At 40.3% G+C, this 27193-nt stretch overlaps 1 protein-coding gene across 1 annotated transcript in view; it reads right to left on the bottom strand.

The window, feature by feature from the left end:
• Window positions 1-27193, bottom strand: part of LOC134568573 (interleukin-12 receptor subunit beta-2-like) — a 69334-nt gene that overhangs the window by 11258 nt on the left and 30883 nt on the right. Inside the window, exons 3-11 of the mRNA XM_063427217.1 lie at window positions 21288-21411; window positions 17042-17199; window positions 16643-16788; window positions 14588-14735; window positions 11816-11898; window positions 10192-10405; window positions 7095-7292; window positions 5943-6044; window positions 330-485 (exon numbers count right to left, since the gene is read on the bottom strand). Of these exons, the coding sequence (XP_063283287.1) occupies window positions 330-485; window positions 5943-6044; window positions 7095-7292; window positions 10192-10405; window positions 11816-11898; window positions 14588-14735; window positions 16643-16788; window positions 17042-17199; window positions 21288-21411 (1329 nt within the window). The remainder of the gene's footprint in view (window positions 1-329; window positions 486-5942; window positions 6045-7094; window positions 7293-10191; window positions 10406-11815; window positions 11899-14587; window positions 14736-16642; window positions 16789-17041; window positions 17200-21287; window positions 21412-27193) is intronic.

Here is a 27193-nt window from a genome sequence, read left to right as displayed (position 1 = left end):
GTTTTGTACTCTCATCAGTGACATGGCTCCTCCTAGGAGGAGAAGATTGTGCCAAAGAAGAAGTCGGTGATATAACTACCGTCTCCCTGTCCGTGCCACCATGTAAATGTACATACCACTTTGGGGGGGACGTCTTGCAAAAAAGAACCCACAAGTAACAATTCCCTGTTAACAAAACACTGGTGTTAAATTTAAGGATCCCCCACCCATAGTCTATTTATTTATATACTGTAATTAACTGTATATTTACAGTGTATGCTTGGAGATAGCCATAAAATATCCTCCAGTACATTGTGATGGTTTTCTTTTGAGTATTTTGTGTTACTTACCGATTTGGGTGACGGAACCGTTTGAAATCTCTTTCATATACAGAGTATAATGGGTCACAATTCCATTTCGCTTGCATAATGGAACCTCATCCCACCAGATCAGAGTTTCGGCTCCATAAAATGACACTTGCATATCATTCGGCCCTTTATTAGGCTCTGAATATTGGAAAAAGGAAAATATACAAAAACTATTAATACATGAATTATTCAATACATGCAATGGAATACACTGTAACTGGAACAAGACAATGGATTATTGCTGTATCTATTTACTAACAGGATCCTTGAATGACAGACTGTTGGGAGATCGCCCTGAATCAATTCTAAAATATCTTTGAACAAAATAAAACAGTCTTCCAAAATAAAAAAAAATAAAATACAAAAAATGCAAAATTGTATTTTAAATATAGAAGGAAATTAGTTAAATGCAGAGGCTGTTGCACCTTATTCTAAATGTTTACTTTGGCACTCGATGGGTTAATACAGACATCTAGTAAATGCATGCTGGGGGGTGGGATCACTTTCCCTCCTTATCTGTATTTTTACATACAGTGGTTACAAACAGTTTGTGGTAAATCAAAAGGACAAAACTTCCTGAAACTACAAAGTGGCAGTTTCACTAGTGTTTTACTGGCTTAAAAAGACTGCGACTCATTCAGAGAACAGACAATACACCCTTTTCTGTATTGTGAAGTTGTCTCATTTTTAAACATTCTAAATTCACATAATTCGTGTTTATCAGCACTTGACATGAAAAGCTCTATGTAGTTAACTCAGGTAGAAAACTGCACTCAATATAACCATTAGACTGCACTGTAGTAGGTATAGTACCAGGAGTGCCTTAGCGCATCCCATGTAAGTAGTTAAGCTATTTGCTCATTTTTGGACAGTTCTCGGTAGACCGAACCCTAAATCATGTAGTTATTCATAAACCGAACACAGAACCCTGTAGGTCTACATATAGACTAAACACTGATTCTCTACGCAGATTAAACCAGGAACACTTTAGCTCTACAATAGACTAATTCTGAACTCTGCCCCTCTTCTTAAACTAAAAACTAGGCATGTGCATGGGGAAAAATTTCGGTTCAGCATTCTGAAATTCGGGACTTCGCAATTCGGGACTTCGCAATTCGATTCGGTTCGGCACTTCGGCAGCTTCGGCATTTCGGGACTTTTCTTGCAGCCGCTAAGTAGGTAACTCCCTAATTCCCACGGTATTAGGGAGCTATCTGTGGCTGCTCACTGTGAAAAAACAAACAAAAAAAAACACATTCCCTCCCCTGGCCCCCACCCCTGAACGGAGGGTGGGGGCCCTAAAGTAAAATAAGAGGGGGACCTATTGTCCCCCGTCTCCCCAGCCCCCATTTCTGAGCGGTGGGTGGGGGCCCTAAAGAAGAATAAGGGGGGTCTTATTGTCCACCCCCAGGCCCCCACCCCTGAGCGGCGGGTGGGGGCCCTAAATATCAATAAGGGGGGCTTATTGTCCTCCCCCCTGACCACCACCCCTGAGCAGCGGGTGGGGGCTCTAAATTAAACTAATGGGGGGACCTATTGTCCTCCCCCCAGCTCCCACCCATGAGCAGCGAGTGGGGGCCCTAAGTTAGAATTAGGGTGGGGACCTATTATCCACCCCACCGAACTCCACCCCTGAGCGGTGGGTGGGGGCCCTAAGTTAGAATAAGGGGGGGACCTATTGTCCTGAGCGGCGGGTGGGGGCCCTAAATAGAAATGTAACCCCCCCAGGTTACTAGGGGTCCCCAAATGCCTAGTCACCCCCCTCCCCCCCCAAAAAAATAATCCCTACCTACCCCCCTCATCCTAAAAATAATGAGGGGAGACCCTTATCTAAATACCTGAAAAAAAACAAAAAAAAAAACCTTACCATTTGATGTCTTCTTTCTTCTAAACTCTTCTTTTTTCAGCCCAAAAAAAGGCCAAATAAAAATCCATAATAACCGGCGCACTTTAAAAAAACAAACCCCCAAAAAACGAGCGCAAAAATAAATAAATCCATCTTCACCCATGGAGGGCTCTGCACAGACTGAGCTCTGCAGGGTGGGGGAAGGCTTATAAAGCCTTGCCCCGCCCTGCAATTAGGCTCAGAGCGCTCTAATTGGTGGGTTTAAGCCATCCAAGGTAAGTCTCTACATTTACATGTCACAGCACTCTGATTGGTTGGCTTGAAATCCACCAATCAGAATGCTCTGTGTCATTTAACACAGTGTGGGAAAGTACTTTGGAATTTTCCCACGCTGTGTAAAATGACACAGAACACTCTTATTGGTGGATTTCTACAACAGGTGGAGTGCTGTAACATGTAAATGTAGAGACTTACCTGTCAGACTTCATTTATCTGTCAGAGCACTCTGATTGGATGGCTTAAACCAACCAATCAGAATACTCTGAGCCTAATTGCAGGGCGGGGCAAGACTTTATAAGCCTTCCCCTGCCTTGCAGAGCTCAGTCTGCGCGGAGCCCTCCATGGGTGAAGATTGATTTATTTATTTTTGCGCTCGTTTTTTTTTTTTTTTTTTTAAAGTGCGTCGGTTATTATGGATTTTTATTTGCCCTTTTTTGGGGCTGAAAAAAGAAGAGTTTAGAAGAAAGAAGACATCAAATGGTAAGTTTAATTATTTATTTTTTTACAATAGGTCCCCCCCCCTTATTCTAAATTTAGGGCCCCCACCCGCCATTCAGGGGTGGGGGCCAGAGGGGAGGAAAATAGGTCCCTCCCTTATTCTAACTTAGGGCCCCCACCCACCGCTCAGGGGTGGGGGAGAGGGGAGGACAACAGGTCCCCCCCTAATTCTTCTATAGGGCCCCCACCCGCCACTCATGGGTGGGGGCCGGGGGGAGGACAATAGGTCCCCACCGCTTATTCTTCTTTAGGGCCCCCACCCGCCGCTCAGGGATGGGGGCCGGAGGGGGGGGAATATATATGTTTATTTATTTATTTTTTACAGTGAGCAGCCATAGGCTGCTCACTGTTTAATAAACATGTCCCTACTCTGGGTATAGCGAGTAGGGGCATAATTTACTAATACTAAGTAATCTTTACTTAGTATTAGTAAATTTGTCTGAAAGACCAGTTTAGGTCTTTCAGCCTTTTAGTAGATAGCTCCCTAAAACCGTGGGAATTAGGGAGTTATATACTTATTCATTCCTGTCATTACACTGACTGGCAAAGTAACTTACATTTTATATGAATGTGTGTTACTTGATTGTTGTAAGTGTTGCAAATGCTTACAGCTGAATCCTGACTATGTTTGTATACTTTTTATTTAAAATTGTATACAGTGTTATATTCTTCATTCTTCCATTGGGTAAGTATATTAGTACTTCAGAAATTCAGAAATTTCAGGAATTCGGCAATTCAGCTATTCGGACATTCGGAAGTACCCGAATGTCTGAATTTCACGAGATTTGTCCGAATTCGAATTTGGACCAAAACGAATTGCACATGTCTACTCAAAACTAAACCCTGCAGTTCTTCATACACCATCTACTGAACTCTACAGCTTACTGCTGGGTGTATACTGAAAGTTACAGCTGTTTATGATAACCAGGCCGCAGCAACAATGAGCTATTCCTGACTGTATATCAGCATGGCTCTGTCTGCTAACAGCAGAGTTGTTATCATAGCAAGATGTGTCTGCAATATAGCTGAACACAGCATTCTGGGAACGGGCATTCAAGTGACCCTTTGACTTCTAGTAATTGCATGAACTAAGGGGACACCGCCTTATTCTAACTTAGGGCCCCCACCCGCCGCTCAGGGTTGGCGGCCGGGGGGGAGGACAATAGATCCCCCCTAATTCTTCTTTAGGGCCTCCACCTGCCGCTCATGGGTGGGGAACGGGGGGAGGACAATAGGTCCCCCCCATACTCTTCTTTAGGGCCCCCACCCGCCATTTAGGGATGGGGGCCGGGGGGGATATATATATTTATTTTTTGTAGTTTTTTTTTTTTTTTTACAGTGAGCAGCCACAGACTGCTCACTGTTTAATAGACATGCCCCTACTCGGTGTATAGCGAGTAGGGGCATTATTTATTAATACTAAGTAATCTTTACTTAGTATTAGTAAATTTGTCTGAAAGACCAATTTAGGTCTTTCAGCCTTTTAGTAGATAGCTCCCTAATACCGTGGGAATTAGGGAGTTATCTACTTATTCATTCCTGTCATTACACTGACTGGCCAAGTAACTTACATTTTATATAAATGTGTGTTACTTGATTGTTGAAACTTGTAAGTGTTGCAAATGCTTACAGCTGAATCCTGACTATGTTTGTATACTTTTTTATTTAAAATTGTATACAGTGGTACATTCTTCATTCTTCCACTGGGTAAGTATATTAGTACTTAGGCAATATTGTGCTTCGGCAACTTCGGCAACTTTGGCAACTTAACCACTTCGACACTTCGGAAATTCGGCAATTAAGCTATTCGGACATTCGGAAGTACCCGAATGTCCGAATTGCCGAAATGTGTCTGAATTCGAACCGAAACGAATTGCACATGTCTACTAAAACTAAACCCTGCAGTTCTTCATACACTATCTACTGAACCCTACAGCTTACTGCTGAAAGTTACAGCTGTTTATGATAACCAGGCTGCAGCAACAATGAGCTATTCCTGACTGTATATCAGCATGGCTCTGTCTGCTAACAGCAAAGTTGTTATCATAGCAAGATGTGTCTGCAATACAGCTGAACAGAGCAGTTCTGACAACGGGCATTCATGTGACCTTTTGGCTTCTAGTAATTGCATGAACTAAGGGGACACCAGTCTAGTGGAGAGGCTTGACCACTAACAAACCATCTCCTAATTTAAATGTCAAAAGATACTTGAACCTTTCATCATAGAACTCTTATTCAGACTTACAGGGTTGGTGATGGTAAACAAAATATTGTTTTACCTTAACAAATTCCCTGAACTTATAACAACGTATCCATTTTCTATTGGCATTTTAAACTATTGCCCGTTAGATGATAAATGTTACCCTTATCAAACTTTCGTTATTTCCTACTTACCGGGTTATAAGGTCAAAATAGACAATAATTTACAATTGCTTCAGTGTGTATCACAATAACATACCCTAGCAAAACTGGATGAAATAATGTTTACATGAACTCAAAAATTCTTTTACATAAGTACATTACTTATTTATTTATTAAATCCATAACCCCTCATTGTCTGACTGCTTTCATGTCTCAGTTCTATGCTATCCACATCCAGGGTTATTCACAAACGTGAATTGTTAGGAATTAAACTGAATTCAAAGCGAATCTCAAATTTTAGTGCCAATGCCCAAATCTGCAATGCTTTCCTTTGAATATTTTGTTCTTAAATTGTACAATTTTACATTGAATTTAGTTTGGATTATTGACAATTCACATTTTAGTAAATAATTGTGATCGTTTAATAACAGCTAGGCAGACACCATCAGACTCCCTGGAGACAGAAATTAGTTTTGTAGAGAGATTTGCTTCATAAGGCTAGAAATGTATCCAGAAATATTTTTTTTTTGTTGAATAATAGAAACTTAAAACAAAAGGCAATAACAGTTTATTCTCAAAGGAACAACCAGCACAAAAATACAGATACTCACTTAACTCTTGAATAAATCCATAATTTATTGACGACTGGCTTGTTCCGGCATCATATACCGCATATAGGAAAATGGTGACAAGCTGTCCGGCCTCTATTTTTCCTGAAATATTAATGACTATATTAAGACACCGAGTCAATAAATAAATGCTGCTGTTGAAGACATTTTCTCCAACGTTTATTGAAGAAAAACAACCAGGAATCGCAAAATGCAACTTGGGCGTCAAATAATTACTTTTCAGGGACATAAATACAAAGAAAAGACTAAACCTTACACTTAAAGGGACTCTCCACTGCCCAAATAAAATATATATATTTCAGAATTACTGTTTTCAAACGAAAACATTCAGGCATTTAATTATGCATTTTGTCATTGGTTTATATCTAAAAACAGTTTACAAAAGCTACAGTTCTCTACAGACTTTAGAAGCCCTCCACTTCTAACCCCGTCCAGACATTCTGTGGCTGTCCAATCACAGGCTTAGCAATGCAAGTCTTTCAAGTCAGGTGCTCTGGACAATTGCTGCCTCTTGAGTTTATCTCAACTGAGCTAACCAAACCAGGAAGTAACAGGGACAATTTTCTGATTGAAAGCCAGGGGGGTGTAACAAAATTTATTTATAAAAGTGGGAATTTCTATTGAAATCTGCACTATTTGTAAATTGGAAAAAAGAGGACACGCTCGCCACACATAAAGCTTTTCAGCGAGCTAAAGTGCATTAGAGGTCCTGGGTGTCCCTTTAAACCAATCGAACAAAGTAACAAAGTGTCCATGCCTCCAGCACTGCTACATACATTAACATGTGTTATTACATTTACCCCTACCTTAACGCTACCTTCAGATTATTTTATTAGATGCCTATCTCTATGGATCTCTATAGCCATCTCAGATTATTTATTAAACCAGTAACTGCAAGAATCGCAGCAGGCAATTTAACATTTTTAGATGAAAATATCTGAAATTGATTTTTTTTTTTCAATCCTCCATTTTCCCATCTTGGCTCCATTGATCTAAAATTGTCTGGTTAATGCTTACAATTTGTATGTCATGTAAACAGTTACGGAAAGATGGAAATTCAAAAGATAAACACCTACAAAACATACATATACTTGCATGGACAGACAGGTAAAGTTGAAAATCAAATTAAATGACCTTCAATGATGAATCGAGTTGTATTTTTTGGAACAATCTCCCATGAAATATTTTGCTTGTTTCCACCACATGCGTTGGGATCCCATTGAATAATGAACCATCGAAGCTCGGACTCTAACCTCTCAGGGGGCTCCCATTGGACCAAAATGTACTTCAGTAGTCCGGACGTCACCGTCACATTCCGAGGTGCTGGGAAACCTAGTACACAAAGGTTGATTCCTTATTAAAACTACATACAAGTAAAAAAAAGTCTCAACAATAGGATATTATTTATTTAGGAAATATTTTACCAAGAAGAGTACATTGAGACACCATGCTCCTATTATATCTTATATTAGGTATAAATGGATGGTATGTCCTATGTTCACTACTTGTGCCACGGCTATCATATCCTCTGTGTTAATCGCAATGTTAAACCTTCTCCAGAAGACCAAAGCTAATGCTTTTCTTCACCAAAAAAAAAAGGATAAAAGATTGCAAGCGGAGGCGGGGCCAGGACCTGAAACGGAGCGGACGCCATTCTCGCGGGCTCCCACCTTGTAACCCAAAATCCGCCGAAATCTTGGAACCTGACGGCCATCCGAACCAGAGCACGTCGGAACAGAGTCCAGGCCCACATACCGAACCGGCAGATGCCTTTCCGGTACACTCCGAAGTCCGGGAGTGCAAAACGCAGGCCTAAGGCCTACCACGCGCCAAGCCTGCACGGCCTCGAGCAGCTACTCAGCGGGACATACCTGCAGGGTGATTCCGATCCGGAAAGTGACTTCGAGCCATACAGGCCGGAAACCCCCGAACCCATGGGGAAACGCTCGCAGAAGGCACACATGGGCCCAGGTATGGCACAGGACATCGGAACCTTGCTCCAGAGGCCGGCACTGCCCAAAGCCGCCACCACGATCCACACTCCTTCCACCTCACCGGCCCACTCATCAATCCAAACTGACACAGCACTCACAATGCCGGCAAAGGCCGCAACAATGGGAGACTCTGATTTTGCCACTAAACAGGACCTACAAAACTGGGTCAAGGACATACAAAAAACGCTAGCTGTTGATGTGGGACGCCTGAAAACCGACATGCACAATGTCAAGGAGCGCGTCCAAACCACGGAGCAAGACATCACGCACCTCAAAGCCGGCATGGCGACCATTCAAGATGCCGTGCATCAACTGCAAACCTCACAACACAGCTTGACGCTACAAATGTCCGCCCTGGAAGACAGAGCCAGGCGAAATCACGTAAAAATAAGGGGTATACCTACAGAGATCCAGGCCGCCGAACTGCCGCACTACGTCCGTAGACTCTTAACCACCATCTTGCCACCGGCAGTTAATCGTACATTCGGGCTAGACGGCGTATACAGGCTCCCAACCTCATCCAGGATGCCTAACATGCCCGCCAGAGATGTCATATTACGATGCGCCTCCACCCACGATAAAGCACAACTCCTGGCGGCAACCAGAGGTAAAACCCCCCTGACCTTTGAAACATCCCAGCTGTCGTTCTACCAAGATCTTTCCAGGGCCACGCTACAGTGGCGGAAGACACTATCACACTTGACAAGCCATCTGCGCAACCTGGGAGTGCCCTACAGATGGGGACCACGAAGATCCCTGCTAATCCCCCACAATGAACTCACTCACACGATAACATCGGACGAAGAGGCGACAGCACTTCTGAAAAATCTTGGCCTACCAGACTTACCTGCCACCCTACCGCCAGAACCACAGCACGAGTTAGGGGACCCAGCCACCAGCAAGCCGTTCGTCCCACGCGAAAGGACAATGTCGAGCCCCCAGACCTGACTACAGCAACCGCAGGACTCACAGGGACCCACGCTGCTTGACCGACACTGCTGGGCATAGGGCACTTCTTAACCCTCCCGCATATTAATCTCATCATCATAAAGGCCACTGGACTTTTGGGACTAATCGTCCAGTGTTTCTTTCCTGTTTTTCCTCTTTTTTCTTGTTTTGTTTGTGTTTCAATCCTAAGTGTACAGTTTGAATCCTGCGTAAAAAGGACTCATTAATACCCCAAACAAAGCGCAGCACGTGGGTTCTAAGGTGGTAATAAGTCTGTTCGCTTAAACTAATGCAGTGGAATTGTGACTATTCGTTACTGTTTATGCCATGTGTACATTTACCATACACATATATAGCATGTCTTTAACTGTATTGGCTATACAACTCGATTTAGATTTAACTTTTACCTCAACAGCTGTTTAAAGTCGTTAAGTACGTAGATCAAACATGGAACACATACTTACACATGCACACCTGTATCGTATTGCTTAATCCTGTTGTCAGTTTGCAAGACATGTTTACTCAGACTAGCATATAAGTCCGAGAGGGAATAGTTACTTTGCCTAGGCGTGCCATTCAACTGTTTTAAAGTTTCCGTTTTGCTTCTGGTAACAGAAGCCTAGACCTTCTAGCAAGATAGTATATGCCTGCTGCATAACGGTTAACTATCAGGTAGACTACAAGACAATGACTACACTAGGCTTAACCAGCATGCTTAACTCTCTCTATGTACACATACAGTTAAGGCGCAGAAGCTTAGCATGTTACTACATACTCCGCAATTAAACAAACAAACCGCACTCTCTTGTTCTAACAATCAGCATATTGTTTCTTCTTTAATCGTACTGTTACAAGCGTTGCCTCAGTGATGTTTTAATAATTTTACATTATAGTTATGGGCATGCCATTAACCTACTAAATATAAAAAGAGGCCAACAATTCTCAGAGATGATATATATTGTACTGTTTTCTCCCCATCCTGTATGTAACTTTATCGTCTACCCTTCTTTATTCTGTACCCTTGCAACTTTACGCCTCAATAAAAGAAAGATTGACTAAAAAAAAAGATTGCAAGCTCTTTAGCGCAGATTTAAAGCAATATGGTGCTATCCCTCTGGTTAACAGAGTCTGCCTTATTCTGCAATATAAAAGGAACTGTTTCAGATATTTGTCAGCCCAGGAGCTACATTTCAGGTACAGAATGTACAGTTTTAGGCAAGATTATATTTGTAAGCTAAAATATTAATAGAAAATATATTTATAATTCCATAAATAGATTAATAATGCACCGTTATTGTCTTGGCGCAGACTGATGTGACTTGGGGTGGATGATCCATAGGAATTGTAGGCTTTGAAGGAGATAGTTTCGATTCCCTTTGGCACCAACATTCCGCATTGAAGCTGAGTCTTATTACATGTCTGGATAAGGATCTCAGTATCTCTGTCTTTATAAAACACCTTGTATCCCAAAGTTCTTGCCCAAGATGGCTCAGGGTCACTGGGCTGTAGCAAGACAAAAGGGATTTTAGGAAGTCAGCAAACCATTAGTGTAATTTTAAAATGTGATTCTCAGCAATTAATTTAGCTAATTTAGTTGAGTCATTCACAGTAACAGATGAAAAATTAAATGACTTTTTAATTTTATTTTCAGAAATGGATAATGACTCACACAGGCCATTCTGAATAATGGCCAAAAACTGATACAGATTACAACGAGCAATGGCTAGTAACTGATATTATAACCATGATTTATGGGACAAGACAGAAATCACTAAAAGAGGAAGTGATGTTACTACTTGCTACATCGTGAAGAGTAAAATACATGAAATTCTGTAGTGATATATTACATTTATAATCCAGAGGGCGCTTGCACCTTAAGGATCCGAGTAAACTGATATGCCAAAAAAATGCTTTATTTCTCAACATTTCAGTTTAGAATAAAGACTTTCATCAGGACCTGCAGTGGTGGTCGGTACCAGTGGAGTCAGATGTGAATAATGACCAGGGAAATCTGCTGGTATATTGTAACTGCAAACATCTACCACTTGTTGGTATTAAAGATGCTAGTGGCTGACTTTTGTATCAACAAGCATGGATGGCTATCCTAAATGGGCTGAGTTAGCTGCAGCTGTATTTATATAAATACCTTTTAGTACCAAAGCAACAAATGCTCTGTGTAGCACTGAAAGGGTTAAATTACATCTAGCCAGTGAGTGTTTACAGCATTTCTCTCCCATTAAGAAGCTTAGAACATCCTTAGTTGAGCTGGGGTGATTCACGTCCTGGTTTGGTGAGAGCCTATTGCAAAAGTTGTACATGGGTAGTTATAGCAAATTCAGGAACTTTAACCCCTTAAGGACACATGACATGTGTTACATGTCATGATTCCCTTTTATTCCAGAAGTTTGGTCCTTAAGGGGTTAAACCTATCTTTATTTATTTACTACTATTTTTAATTTACTGCTTTGGAAACGTTTATGCAACATCACTATTATGAATTGAATTTTCAATGAATTGTCAAATCAAGGCTAAAATTGAGTCACATAGTTACATAGGTACATAGCTGAAAAGAGACTTGCGTCCCTCAAGTTCAGCCTTCCTGTTTTTGCTGTTGATCCAAATATAAGGAGTTGTTCTCCTTATATTTGTAAAATGTTGGGTGGTGGTGTATGACCATATAACGATTGATGAAAAATTTACCTTTGGTGTATTCCTGTAGCAATCAGACAATAAATAAGGAATTCTTTTTTTTTTTTGTTTGTTTTAAATAGCTAAGGCATAAACATGGCTGCACCTGAAATATCTATGCCTGAAATTTAGTTTTGAAATATTACATTTTGAAATTTAGTTTTAAAATATTACATTTAAAACAATACTTTTCCGGTGACACCCGTGATTTCTGTATATCATTACCTTTATAAGAACCGTAACTTCTCGATTACCATCTGCATTAACTTGACCAAGAACCCTCCAGACTTTAAACTTTTCATGAGGTTCTGCAAATAAAAGAAATATATGATTGATTCATCTCTAATTGTCATTATTAATCTCTGATGGTGCCCTTTCTGTAAGATTTAGCGATTAGCGTGGGTATTATTATGGATCCGTTAATAAAGAGACACATTGTGTTCTTTATCTGATTTAATTAGTATGGGTTAATACTATTTCCAGTTAGATATCAGACATGTGTGAATAGAAATGCAACAAATATATAATGACATAACCCAAACAGATTTTACTGAATGTCCTAATAAGTTAATATCTAAAATGTACTTTATAAATGCAGTATTTTTCCACATTGCAGTACCACTAAATGAACAGTAGATGTCAGTATGTGGCTCTACAAATATTGTGCTAGTATGGTTAGTCACTGAAGTGTGAATTCAAAGTGAATTTTAAATGAAAGGCCAAAAAAGCCGAGCTGAAAGCATAGGTGGCTTGGAGAATGTTTCCTGTTTGACTATTGTGGCCTTAAATTGAAAACTGAGTTTGAATTCCCCGCAATTATCGCTTTAGTGAATAACACTGTTAGCTTTGGGAGGTCAGATTATTGTAACTTCTAAACATGAAATGATTTAGTTTTTAAAATAAATAAACCAACAGATTTGATCCATAAACACACCCGATCTATTCATACTTTTCAACACATAGAAACATGGAATGTGACGGCAGATAAGAACCATTCGGCCTATCTAGTCTGCACAATGTTCTAAATACTTTCATAGATAGATACGTAGATAGATAGATATATAGATAGATAGATAGATCGATATGAGATAGATAGATAGATGGATAGAATGATAGATACGGAGATAGATAGATAGATAGAATGATAGATACGTAGATAGATAGATAGATAGATAGATACGGAGATAGATAGATAGATAGATATGGAGATATATAGATAGATAGATAGATAGATAGATACGGAGATAGATAGATAGATAGATAGATACGGAGATAGATAGATAGATAGATAGATAGAATGATAGATGCGTAGATAGATAGATACATAGATAGATAGATACGGAGATAGATAGATAGAATGATACATAGAATGATAGATATGTAGATAGATAGATACATAGATAGATTAATACATAGATAGATAGAATGATAGATACATAGATAGATAGATACATAGATAGATAGATACATAGATAGATACGGAGATAGATAGATACTGGATAGATAGCTAGATAGATAGATACAGCGATAGATAGATAGATAGATAGATACTGGATAGATAGATAGATAGATACCAGATAGTTAGATAGATAGATACCAGATAGTTAGATACTGGATAGATAGATAGATAGATAGATAGATACCAGATAGTTAGATAGATAGATACCAGATAGATAGATACTGGATAGATAGATAGATAGATACTGGATAGATAGATAGATAGATAGATAGACAGACAGACAGACAGACAGATAGATAGCTATGGAGAGAGATAGATAGATACGTAGATACAAGATAGATAGATAGTTAGATAGATAGATACGTAGATAGATAGACACGTAGATAGATAGATACTAGATAGATGATACGTAGATAGATAGATAGACACTGGATAGATAGATAGATAGACACGTAGATAGATAGATACATAGACAGACAGACAGATAGATAAATAGATAGATAGATAGATAGATACTGGATAAATAGATACATAGATAGATAGACACGTAAATAGATAGATACTAGATAGATAGATAGATAGATAGATACATAGACAGACAGATAGCTAGATACTAGATAAATAGATACATAGATAGATAGACACGTAAATAGATAGATGCTAGATAGATAAATAGATAAATAGATACATAGACAGACAGACAGACAGATAGATAGATAGATAGATAGATACTGGATAAATAGATACATAGATAGATAGAAACGTAAATAGATAGATCCTGGATAGATAGATAGATACATACATACATAGATAGATAGATAGATACGTAGACAGACATACAGATAGATAAATAGAGAGAGATAAAGATAGATAAATAGATAGACGATAGATAGATAGATAGATAGATAGACAGACAGATAGATAGATAGATAGATACTGGATAAATAGATACATAGATAGATAGACACGTAAATAGATAGATGCTAGATAGATAGATAGATAGATAGATACATACATAGATAGATAGATAGATAGATAGATAGATACTGGATAAATAGATACATAGATAGATAGACACGTAAATAGATAGATGCTAGATAGATAGATAGATAGATAGATACATACATAGACAGATAGATAGATAGATAGATAGATAGATAGATAGATACTGGATAAATAGATACATAGATAGATAGAAACGTAAATAGATAGATACTAGATAGATAGATAGATAGATAGATAGATAGATAGATACGTAGACAGACATACAGATAGATAAATAGAGAGAGAGAGATAAAGATAGATAAATAGATAGACGATAGATAGATAGATAGACAGATAGATAGACAGATAGATAGATAGACGATAGATAGACAGACAGACAGATTAGGTACACATAAACTTGTTTTTTCTGAAATATTTAGGATATGTTTGCAGCAAGAAATAAATGCATAGATCAAATACTGTGTGAATAAGCATTTTTTTTTTTTAAAACACTGTAATTTTTTTCTGCATGTCATTTAAACAGTTTAAATTACCTGTTTGTGGTATATATCGAGGAACGCTCCATTTACTCCAGTAACCCAAACCTTTCTCTTCTTTGCACCTGACGCGCCATGCTTTGCACTCCAAGATTATCTTTGTGAAAATATTGCTTTTTTCTTCATTCATTTTATGTTTCCCAGTCTAAAAATACAACTAATGACTTCAGTACTGAATAACATAAAGACAAAGTTGCATTCACATGTGTTATATTTTTATTAAAATCCATTTAGTTACTTTACAAGCAAAAATTTGGAGGATATAGCAAAATTTATAGCAAGGTACATTAATGGTCTAGATATTACCACGCAATGATATAATAAAAATATTCTGCTAAAAAACAGATTCAGTAAAGATCAACATCGCGTCCCCGTCCCCCCTTTACTTGGGATGGTTAGAGTGAATTTGTCGTATTTTTAATTCTTTATCAAAATCTACATATATATATTTTCTTTCTTTTTATGGTATGTTTTAAAATCATTGGTAGAGCAAAGAAAATATTTTTTGTTCTGCTTCAAAATTATTGCTAGAGTAAGAAATATATTGTATTCCGTTTTTGTCAATTTTACATGTAAGAGTGATGGCTCACATCATTCATCGTTCAAGTTACAGACCATAAAATACCAAAAAGTAACACATGCACTTTAAATCTCATTAGGAGGTAAGAAAGAGATTGGGATGGTTAAGTGAGGATAATGATTAACCCCTTAAGGACACATGACATGTGTGACATGTCAAGATTCCCTTTTATTCCAGAAGTTTGGTCCTTAAGGGGTTAAAGGGACACTATAGCCACCAGGAACAACAACAGCTTAATGTAGTGGTTCAGGTGTCTACAGCCTCTCCTGGTAGTGTTAGTACTGTAAACACTGACTTTTCAGAGAAAAGGAAGTGTTTACATTGCTGCGTATTAACACCTCTAGTGGCAGTCATACAGACATCCACTAGAGGTGCTTCCTAGTCCAGTGCTGCACAGTGTGCAGTACTGACATTCAGCATCTCCAAGCTCTGAATGGAGACTATGAACACTCCCAATAGAGATGCATTGATTCAAGGAATCTCTATGAGGAGATGGTGATTGGAGCCGCGCAGAGTTCTGCCACGCATGTGCAATAGCCCCCTGTAGGAAAGAATTGGATTAGCTGAGATCATCAAGAATAATCATCTCAGCCATGGAGACCGGCTCAGCATGGGAGAAAGAGTTAGTAAAATCACCTTTTTACCTCAATCGGAAGGGGCTGATCGCCTAAACAGCCACCTCAGGACTATAGCCATATACATGCTTGTATTTCTGACACTAAAGGTTTCCTTTAAGGAATGGCCTGATTATTTTATGACTATTGAAATGCATATAGATACATAAATAAGCATGTTCTCTTAATGAAATCATTCACCTAATTTTTGGAACTGAAAAAAATACATCCCATAAGCTTACAAGAAGATTTGTTATGTAAAGGTCTAGTAAAAGCCAACAGGATTATCTTTTATATCTTTTCAAAGATTGGTTGGTTACAAAATAATTCTGAAATCTCAACTCACGTTCACTGAGAAAAGTGTCTGTAGCTCTCATAAATTGCCACAAGATGGCACTGTTAGCAGACATGGATACAAAGCTCACCTCAAATAAGCTACATGTCTTATTCCAAAAAATGTAGATACATTATGACATTTGGTCCTTTGGTCAACAAAAGTTTCCTTGTTTGACAAAGTTTCTGATTTCTTATTTTAACCCAAGACCTAACATAACGTGTGTGCCATAGTGGTTTAGTGAATAAACGTTTTCCACTGTTCTTTTGGCACACACATCACACCGAAACCACAGGATGCATTGCTACTTTCATACCTTGACTCTAACCTGTTAAGGTTTTTTTTTGTGTAGAGAGATTGTAATCTCCTACAAGCAGGGACTTTACCACAATACTAGTCACTGACATTTTTAGGCAAATTACATGAAGTCGTGTCTGATACATCAGTGACTAACTTGATGTCTTATTTCTGAAGCTTTAACCCAGTGTGCCTAGCGACATCAGCATTCAAACTCTGATACATACCAAGGACCAGTCTGCGTCATGCTCAGATTGGAACGCTAGTTCACAGTAACAATCGGTGCCCGCCATTGCTTTCCTCCACCTGATACCGATTTTGAAAGTCATGTTCTGGATTTCAATCGTGGTAATCTCTGGTTTCGTGGGGACCACTGGAATGTAATAGAGATGTTACTACATGTGTAAACAAAATGTGTTGATAGTGAGCAAGAGGCGTCTTTTGGGGTGATGATGTATATGACTGCCATAATTCTGACAAGTTTTCTGATAATAAAAAAAATGGAATTCTATTTGTATCACTATGGTAGACTTGGGTGGCCCAGCTGTGCTTTGTGACCTGCCTTGCACCCTGGTAATCACCGATGGGTAATTTGTAGGCCGTTCATAGTGTCAGTTTTAGGTTACCTATATCTTCCAGGATGACATGAGCTGGCTGAGATGTAGACTCTCCCAGTACATTACTCGCATTAATAGAAATAGAGAAGTCTTTGTCCTGCGATCTGTTCACTTGCATAGTTATGCCATCATCCGTATAAAATGTGTTTTCTTGTAATGTCTGCAAACTAAAGGGAGAGTACATTTTAAAAAGTTAGAAGAGTGTTATTACTACCATAATCAAACATGAGCCTTCTAAAGAGGATGTGCTGGGCCTAGGCAGGAAAATTGCATTATTGAGGAACAAGCCATCATTAATTTACTGGGCCATAAAGCACATTTTACAATTGCATTTAGTGTGTACAAGATCTATCAATGCCTGCAGTCCCGCACAGACAGAAAAGCATCACCCAACACGCTGTTTTGTATTTTCTGGTTCAGGTGTCATTGACTGTCCTCGCTGTTTGTTCACATGTCATTGACTGTGCTCTTATCCTCGTTCTTTATTCTCTTTTTGCTCTTTTGACTTCTGCTTTTCTTATCTTGTTCTGTCTTGTTGTTTGACCACAAATCTTCAAGAGACCCTGATTTTGGAATGATTAACAAATGCTTTGGCTGTCCTTTAGCATCTCATGTAAACCATTATTTATTCCTGGATGTTACGAATGCTGGTATTTTAGATACCCGTTCGTTTTCGGTTCTTCCAGAACTGCTAAAGGCTGAGTGATTATAGCTCGCAGTTCAGGTGTTGATTTGAACGTTCTCCAGAAGAAAATGCGGTATCCCAGTAAATTCTACAAGCAATCAGACTTTTACCCAAACGTCAGCCTAGACTAGATGAAGGGTACAGCAGAAATTCATTTATTCAAGCTAACTGGCCGGTTTATATGCAAGTCCCAATGCAAGGGGTTTACCATCACATATTCCAGGGGCATTCCCAACTGGACTTGAGCAAAGTATACACTATGGCAAAGTATACACTGTAGTCAGGGGCGTACCTAGAGCATTTGGCACCCGGGGCGGATCCTGGGGTTGGCACCCCCTCCCCACCCCCCCCCACCCCCACAAAAGAAAACCTGTAACATTTCCAATTTCCAATGTTTTCCTTTTTTTTATTTTTTTATGTGTTGAACAAATTTCGAAACTTTGCAAAACCGCTGTCAGCCCCCTTCTACAAAATCCTTGTGTGCCCCATGCCCTCCTACAAAACCCCTGTCCCGCCCCGTCTACAAATCCTGTACTGCCCCTGTCTACAAATCCTCTTATAAAGACTCCTGTCCCAATACAAAACCCCTGCCCCCTTCTACAAAATCCCTGCAGCCCCACACACACATTTACAGGCAGACAGTCACACATACAGTCAGAGACAGTCATGCGCACAGTTACAGGCAGACAATCACATATACATTCACACACACACACACACACGCTCACAGGCAGGCAGTCACACACACACAGTAAAAGGCAGCAGCAGACAGTCACATGCACACAGTCACAGACAGTCACACACGGTTACAGGCAACATCAAACAGTCACAGGCAGACAGTCACACACACACAGTTAAAGGCATGCAGTCACACACACACACACACACACACACAGTTACAGGCATGCAGTCACACACACAGACACACACAGTTACAGGCAGACAGACACACACACACACAGTTACAGGCATGCAGTCACTCACACACACACATACACAGTTACAGGCAGACAGACACACACACACACACAGTTACAGGCATGCAGTCACACACACACACACACACACACACAGTTACAGGCATGCAGACACACACACACATACACAGTTACAGGCATGCAATCACACACACACACAGTTACAGGCATGCAGACACAGTTACATGAAGACAGTTTTACAGACAGTCACACGCACTATTACTTACAGACAGGAGCTGGAGGAGGAGTGGATTCACCGGAGTCCTCCTGAAACCTGTTGGGTGGAGAGGCAGGGATGTCTTCTTGCTGCACCTCCATGTGCAGCAATAACAGCAGCGGGTAAGGGCCATATTAAGCCCCGCCCCCGCTGCCGATTTGGCTCCGCCCGTGATTCTGCATAGCTCTGCCCCCACTTTCCTTCCGTGCGGCCAGTTCAGCTGCTCTTAGTGTGTGAGCTGTTCTGGCCGCACGGCACCCTAACTACCAATGGGGGTTACTGTGCAGCCACAGCTCATACAGCCCCCACACCAGGGTCTTGGCACCCCCCACCCAGTGGCACTGGGGCGGACCGCCCCCTCCGCCTCCCCTTAGTACGCCACTGACTGTAGTTACATTGGCTCTCAGGTCCAGGACACTCCCACACAAAACAGGAAAAATCACCCAGATCGGTTCAGGGATTCAGGATTTTCATGGAAGGCAAAATTTGACCGACCGCACATAAAGTCTTATGCCCAAAACAATTCCACAGTTTCACAAGTAGCAGTCGGTCCATTTTATGGGGGTTTTAAACCGAACAAATCCACAAACTGTTCCCCTGGCTCATGGGTAGCGTTTGTTCCCCTGATTCGTGGGAAAAACCCTTCCGAATAGCACTCTCCTGGCTGGTCGGTGAAAAGAGGCAGGTGTTGGCGAAGTTGACCTGCGTTCGGGAAGTCGAGTGTCAGATTTTAGTTCCAGACACTCGATGACCAAGTTCCGCTGCCTCTTTTTGTGCGACAAGATGGATGCCATTTTCTCCAGCACGTGGCGTTCGGCCATACAAACGGTAGCCACACAGACAAAGCACTTAATATGCGGTTTTCTTTGTAGTTAATGAGCCAGGGAGGTGGTCGGTGTTCGGTAGTTTTATCCACCAAACGAGGAAAATCAAAGTTAACAAAACAAAAGGTGTCGCTTTCTTCACACTGGATTATGCACAAAAGTAACACAACAAGCAACACTTTTTATCACAACTCTGTATCACAATTTTTAACTGCAAAATTGTAAAATCAACATTTATCCTGCTTCCTGGCATAAATTACACATTCATTCACCTACAATACATGAGTTCATGCGGAGGCTTGCTTTAAAAAAAAAAATACAACTAAAATGAATCATCATGTACATAGTGTCAAGCAACGACATAGACGGTTACATCAAAGGTAAGGTGTGTTAATAATGATCAATTAGATAAGAAAGTAATGACTTGGACCTGATAAAAAAAATTAATTGCTTAATTGGAATAAGATCTGTTTGCTTGTGGTCAGTATAAATCATGACTTTCCAAACTCAGGTACATTCTTAAGGCAAGAGGATTGAAGAGGCGGGTTAACAGAGTTTACAATGGCATCATTACTAATGAAACTACTAGGGTATTGGGGTAGTTGTGATTAAGGGGTACAGGCACTCAAGCGTCACTCTCAATAAACATCCAAAATACTGTAATACGTGAAGAAGAAAAGATAGTTGCTTAGCTAAAGGTCATACTAGTTAATATCATACTCAACATATACCCAGATCGCCATATCAAGAAATAACCCAGATCTATGCCAAATTAATTGAAGCTCAAAGCAACTATTAGTAGGAGGCAAACTTCCTCAAACCAGCCATCAACAATGGTAAAATTAAAGACAAAAAAAACATTACAGATATGATACTTCTGCAGATACAGACCAGGCTGCAATATTACTTATAATATACGAATACAATTTTAACGCATTTGACAGATTTTGGCCTCATTAAAATGCTGTGTTTTTTTTGCATATCTTTAAATCTTTATAGTTTTTGCATAAAATGTATAAATGTTTTTCAGAATCCTGCAGCGCAAGCCTGCCTCTTTAGCCATGCCCCCTCACTCCAGAAAAAGTCCACTCAGTGCTGTTAAAGCGGAGACTGTGTATGTACGTTTGACAAGGAAGTATTTCTGGCACGAGGGGGTGTGGCTAAGGAGGCCGGCTTATGATGCAGAATTCTGCAAAACAAAAACGATAAAGATTTGAGCATGCAAATAAATACAGCATATTAATGAAGCCAAAATCTGTCAAATGTTGTGTTTATTGCTAGTGTCCCTTTAAGAGTTAAAGGTTAAATTTTCAGCAAAGTAATCTCAGTCTATAAAATGATTGCCATTTAGGTTGGCAATAATACAGTTATCTAGATCCCAATAGGTTATTTAGAAAAATAAATATGAATAAAAGACACATGCTGTGTAAATATTTAGTCACAATTATGTTATGTACTTGACATAAGTAACAGTGATCAGGCTACACACATTGATGGTTTAAAGAAATAATCTAAATTGTCTTGTACAAAGAATGTCATTAAATTAACTTACTTTTTGACGTGGACAATATAATTGGTGCCTATTAGGGTCTTACGACCTTTTTCCCAAGTGCACATCATTACTGTAGAATGTTCATCGGAAGAACATGATATATTAAACGGAGAATCTGGGGGGTCTGGAAAATAGGACAAATTATAGGTCTGTTTGGTAATTGCGGAATATTTGGGTAACCTTGACAATAAATAAAATTAAGGCGATACAATTACTCTTTGACAATGTTTCCTTGTACTGGGAAATAATCACCCATTTAGTCATTTATAACTCCCCTGTGTTCCAAAAGGCTTGACAATGCAAATTAACTGACTAGTACTTAAATCGCTACTGACTTTCCCCAATAACTCACACAAGCTAAAAAATTACCCTCAAAGTTCTTAGTTTATCGACATCTGTATTAGCCTTTATCCATGTATGTTTTTAATCACAACATTGTATCCTAACATTCTAACAAATATACATGAAGGAAAGCAATGAGGGCTAGAATTTTTTGCAATGCAGAAAATATTTAGGGACTGGCAAGGGGACATTATTAAAAGTTTAGACGAGAAGGAATTGAGATTGATTTTTAACCTGAATACTTTAAAATCTAAATGTTGATTTTGAACTTTGTAATGTTCTTTCTTAACACGATGTTTATGTGACAAGTCAAAGTTTTGCATGGGGTATTTGTACTTAGCCATAGACAATTTATTTGATACGAAGGTGGTTGCTGCTCCTCTAATTTTCATCAAAAGAGATAGACATTCAATACTAGTATTTGTTTCCAACAGACCAAGGAGCAAACAAGGGGAAAGATTTGCACTTTATAGAGCTATGATCTAGCTCTGATATGTACAGTACAATTCCCGCTTAGGATGTAAAGATGGTCAGGGTTCTCCTTATTAACACTCCAGATAATACATAATATGTAAGACAAAAAGGATAGGAGAAGAGAGGAAGCAGTATAGTGTAGTATATTAAATCTGAGGAACATTACACTGTGAACGAGTGACCACAACCTCCCTATCAAGTATCCTCAGGTGTTCAGATAATAGACATGCCTGGCAAGGCCGAGTTGCTGTCCACCACCTCCCTTCCTCAAGATACTTATCACTGCTGAACCCCCTGTATTGCTTATGGACAATATATGCTTAGTAGTAAATTGGAGACATAATTCTGTGGAATTCGTATCTCGCTAATTTAAAATAATTTGAGATCAAAATATGCTCACTTTGTCATAGTTTTGTAGTACATTTTATTATGTGGTCTATTGGTTTATCTTTGTTTACATGTTTGTAAATTTGCACAATATTGAATTTTTATACAGCTTGGTCCATATGGGCTCTTTCATTAAAAATATTTTCGGGGGGGAAAAAGGTAATCCATCCAGCAGTGTCATGCTTTCAAGATGTTTCTGTGTATATTTGACAGTATGTGGAAGCATGAAATGACTCATTTTATAGTTTAAGAACAGTAAAATAAATTCTCTATATCAGTTACCATGTTAAACAATGTTCTAATTGAATCGATTCATTAATATAAGTATTTCCTTAACAATCAATCTATGTTTTGTATATTGTTAGAATATATAGTTGAAATAAATGTTTCCTGGTACTAGGAAATAATCTCTTATTTAGTAATAATGTAATACTTATTTAGTAATATTAACTTGTGTTTCCGAAGCCTTGAGAATGGATATTAACTGATACGTGCTAAGCAGCTACTGACTTTGAGAATAACTCACACAATATAAAAAAGAATCTGAAAGTTGTTAGGCTACATGCATTATAGCCTCTTTTTTCTGTTGAATATCGCCATGGTGGCAATATGCAATGTTAGTAAACATTACCACGGTGACGAGTAACTATTATTGTTCTTATTGATATAGGAGACTGTTTAAAAGATAGATCACTTTCTGTCCGTTGTGTTCCGATCAGGACTATTCAATGTGCGGAGAGACTTCTACCAACAGCTGCAAGACGGAAACTCCCCGTCAGATTCCTCACCTAATAATGCTTTGCCTTCGAGTATTTAAAATCCCTTTATTACAGTCACCAAAGAGTGATTTGGTTTGACAAAGACACGCAAGGGTCAATATGTTGACAGCTCTTTTGTAGGTGACTGTAATAAAGGCAACGGAATTCCACCGAAGCCTGAAGAATTTGTTTCAGTGTGGAACGAGGCAATTTTTATAAGATTAAACATGTTTTTGCTTTTTTGTTTGTCAAATTTTCTTTGCTTGTAAGTGTATGAAATATGAAAGGATATAAATACTTGGGTATGATGTTAGACCCCAATCTATCTTTTGGCCTGCACATAGAAAAGCTTGCATCTAAACTTTACCCAAAACTAGGTGCCCTGTACAGATACAAATCCTGCCTAAGCCCTACAGAAAAGGAAAAGATTGTACAGCAAATGCTGATGCCAATCATAGATTATGGGGATGTAGTATATGCAACTGCATCGCAATCCCACATTAATAAACTCAACACATTGTATAACTCGTTCTGCCGATTTGTGCTACAATGTAATTACAGGACCCACCATTGTGACATGCTAAAAGAACTAAACTGGCTGTCGCTGGAATCCAGACGCACCCTTCATCTTTCCAGCCTTGTGTTTAAGAGCTTTTCTGGAAAACTCCCACCCTACCTGAACGCAATGCTTTCCCCGGCTGTTCCCACTTCCTATAACCTCCGATCCAGTACCAACACTTTACTTAGTCTACCTCAATATAAAAAGAAAGCCGCCCGATCCTCCTTCTCCTACAGAGCACCGCATTTGTGGAACGACCTCCCGCACAAATTAAAATCTTCCCTAAGCTTAAAGTCCTTTAAGAGATCCTTCTCTACATACCTCAAAACAGAATGTACCTGTCATGGTTGATTATATATTTCCTACCTGTTCTATGTTAAATGTTGTATATATTGTATATTTTGTATTTTATTGTACACTAACTGTAACAATGCAATGATTTGTGGACCCAGGACATACTTGAAAACGAGAGAAATCTCAATGTATCTTTCCTGGTAAAATATTTTATAAATAAATAAATAAATAATATTGCTCCAGGTTAACGCCCCTGCTACATGTGCTTTCTCTGGAAGGGGGTACGGGGCAGTTGGGTGGGATGGTGCATGGTGTGGGACTCTCAAACTTGGATCCTTCGACTGAGGACTGCCCTCCCACTTAAGGGAGGATAGGGTGAAAAAAGTAAAGGGAAAAAGTAACTTGTAAATACAGATAAGAGAGACAAGAAAGTACAATAACGTATACACACACCATGTGCCTTCCTGTACGCAGGAGGTCCAGTACAGCATCCCCACATATTGTAATGTCCCCTTCACCACACCTATATCACTGTATGGTGGATATGGCAGGCACACACATGTAAGCACTACATACCATTCCTGGTAACTATGACACAGCTAACTGACCCACTGCTTCCCTGTAATGGCCCAACACATAATGCTCCCCAACACAAGTATAATTGGACGGTTCATGAATGTTTCTTTGCTAGTTTAGAGTCAAGCTAGTACTTCTTCAGGGTGTGCTTTTATCATCTCTCCTCCTTGAGTTGTATTGAGTTGAGGTGACCCCTTCCCTGCTCATGTGGCTTCACAATGTCTTGGAGTGGACAAGGACTTTGTTCTGGCGGGTGGTTCCCCAACATTGTCAATACTCCTCTTGGCTTAAGACATAAGAGAGGGGTAAGAGAGACAAAAGACCCCCCTAAAGGAGGATCAGAACACAAAGGTGTAAAAGGCAAAAAGGGGGTTAAAACACAAAAATGGGTGGGCAGGGCCTGACCATCAAGATGGCCGGACATGCTTTCTTCTAGCTCTGGCTCTCTAACAATAGAACTACGGGTAAATTGCACATAAGCGATGCAAAAATCATACAAAATCAACTACAAACCCGGATTATACTTGCCTGTATCATACTTTGTCTGTTTTTTGGTCGGTCTGACAAGTACTCACCTTGACTCTAATCTACAGCCTAGTGTGCCCGGTGTATGGGAGAAGTAGCCGATTTCCAGACCTGGCGAGCGCAACTGGCTGAAGCCATCCTTCAGCTCTGTCCCGCCCCCCCTTGGACCGGTGGGGTGAACCCTGTCCCCACCTTGGAGGCCACTGGGACACAGTGCACTGACGGGTGTACCTACAGAAGCAGGAGCTACGCACTTCCAGTTATCCAAGATGGTGGAGACCACATGTCTCCACCAACCCAGCTCTGCACCACTCACACTCGAAGCAAAACTGGACGTAATGCTCACCAACTTCTGGAGCCGGTTGCAACGAAGAGCCAGTGAGTACCAGCAACAGCGTACCATCCTTGAGACCTGAACGCAGCCATCTCAAAGATACCCTCCGCACTCTCTGCGACGGATTTCAAGTTCGTGTCTGTGCTGAGCCAAATGGCGTCGGAATCGCCTGGATTACTGCAGAGTGGCTGAAGCCAAACACAACTCACCAACGCAACGACTCAAATATGGGACTTTTCTTAATTTGTACAGAGAGTCAGGCGTGATGGAGAGGCCTTGGAGCCCGAAATTGAGCCTACCTCCAAGCTTCATTGTGATGCTACCACAGCCCTCACACGGAGCTTTGTGTCAAGGGACTGTTTGGCCGTACCTACACTCTGTCAAACCACTAAGTGTCATTGGCTGACCTCGGGCATGGAACTCCTGCCGGCTGGCACCAAACCCCTGGCTAAGGTTCATGCTCAATATAACTCTGGCTCCAACTCACCCCTACAGCCACTACACACTGTTTATGTTAACATATATTTCTGCTGTCTTTTCTCTCTTCCTGACTAACGTTAGCAAGACTTCTTATTTTGTGACATCCGTCAATTTAAAGGACCACTATAGGGTCAGGAACACAAACATGTATTCCTGACCCTATAGTGTTAAAACCACCATCTAGCCCCCCTAGGTCCCTCATGCCTCCATAAATATAGTAAAAATCTTACTGTATTCAAGTCTGAAGCTGTAGATCTGCATGCTGTTTGCCTAAAAAAAAAAAAAGCAGTCTGCTGACATCATCAGAAGTGGTATCCTGATCCAATCACAATGCTTCACCATAGGATTGGCTGAGACTGACAAAGAGGCAGATCAGGGGCAGAGCCAGCATGATTGAAACACAGCCCTGGCCAATCAGCATCTCCTTATAGAGATGAATTGAATCAATGAATCTCTATGAGGAAAGTTCAGTGTCTGCATGCAGAGGGGGAGATACTGAATCACGGGATGCTGTGCACAGTGCTGCCCTGTGCTTTGCTGACAGCAGATTTGAGTGGATGGAGGCATATTATGCCTCCATCAACTCTGAAGTCCCTTTGGTTCACTCTGAGTGACTGCAACTGGAGGTGTTCCTAGCTTTCAATGTAAACACTGTATTTTCTCAGAAAATACAGTGTTTACATGAGAAAGGCTGCAGGGAGCTATAGTTCTCACCTGAACAACCTCATTAAGCTGGAGTTGTTGGGGCGGGGCCTGACTGCAGAAGGGAGCAGACGCATGTCGCTGCTGCTCCCGTAGCTGATCCGATCTAAAGCTGATTTCCGACAAACGGAGGCCACGATCAGACTCCTGTTGGATCCCACTTGACTGGGGAACCCGAGACCTACAAATAGACACCACACACATGGATCTTGACAGCGGGTCAGAGCCCCCTAATGTTGCGGACTACAAGCATGGCGGCGGTGGGGGAGACGGCCGCTCTCCCGCCGTCCACAACCACAGCAAAGCTAAGTCTGGGCTCCCGTCTGGGCTCCCGTTCCCCCCCCTATGGACCGGCGGGGGTTATCCCGGTCCAGACCAAGGTGACACGCGCAATCTATCGACCTGCAGCTGCCCACTCAAGCCTGGGTTCTGAACACTCCAGACCCGGCAACATGGCAACCCAACCCACGAGACC

The sequence above is a fragment of the Pelobates fuscus genome, chromosome 7 (assembly GCF_036172605.1).
Source record: "Pelobates fuscus isolate aPelFus1 chromosome 7, aPelFus1.pri, whole genome shotgun sequence".
Taxonomy (NCBI): domain Eukaryota; kingdom Metazoa; phylum Chordata; class Amphibia; order Anura; family Pelobatidae; genus Pelobates; species Pelobates fuscus.
This window is presented reverse-complemented; position numbering and strand designations above follow the sequence as displayed.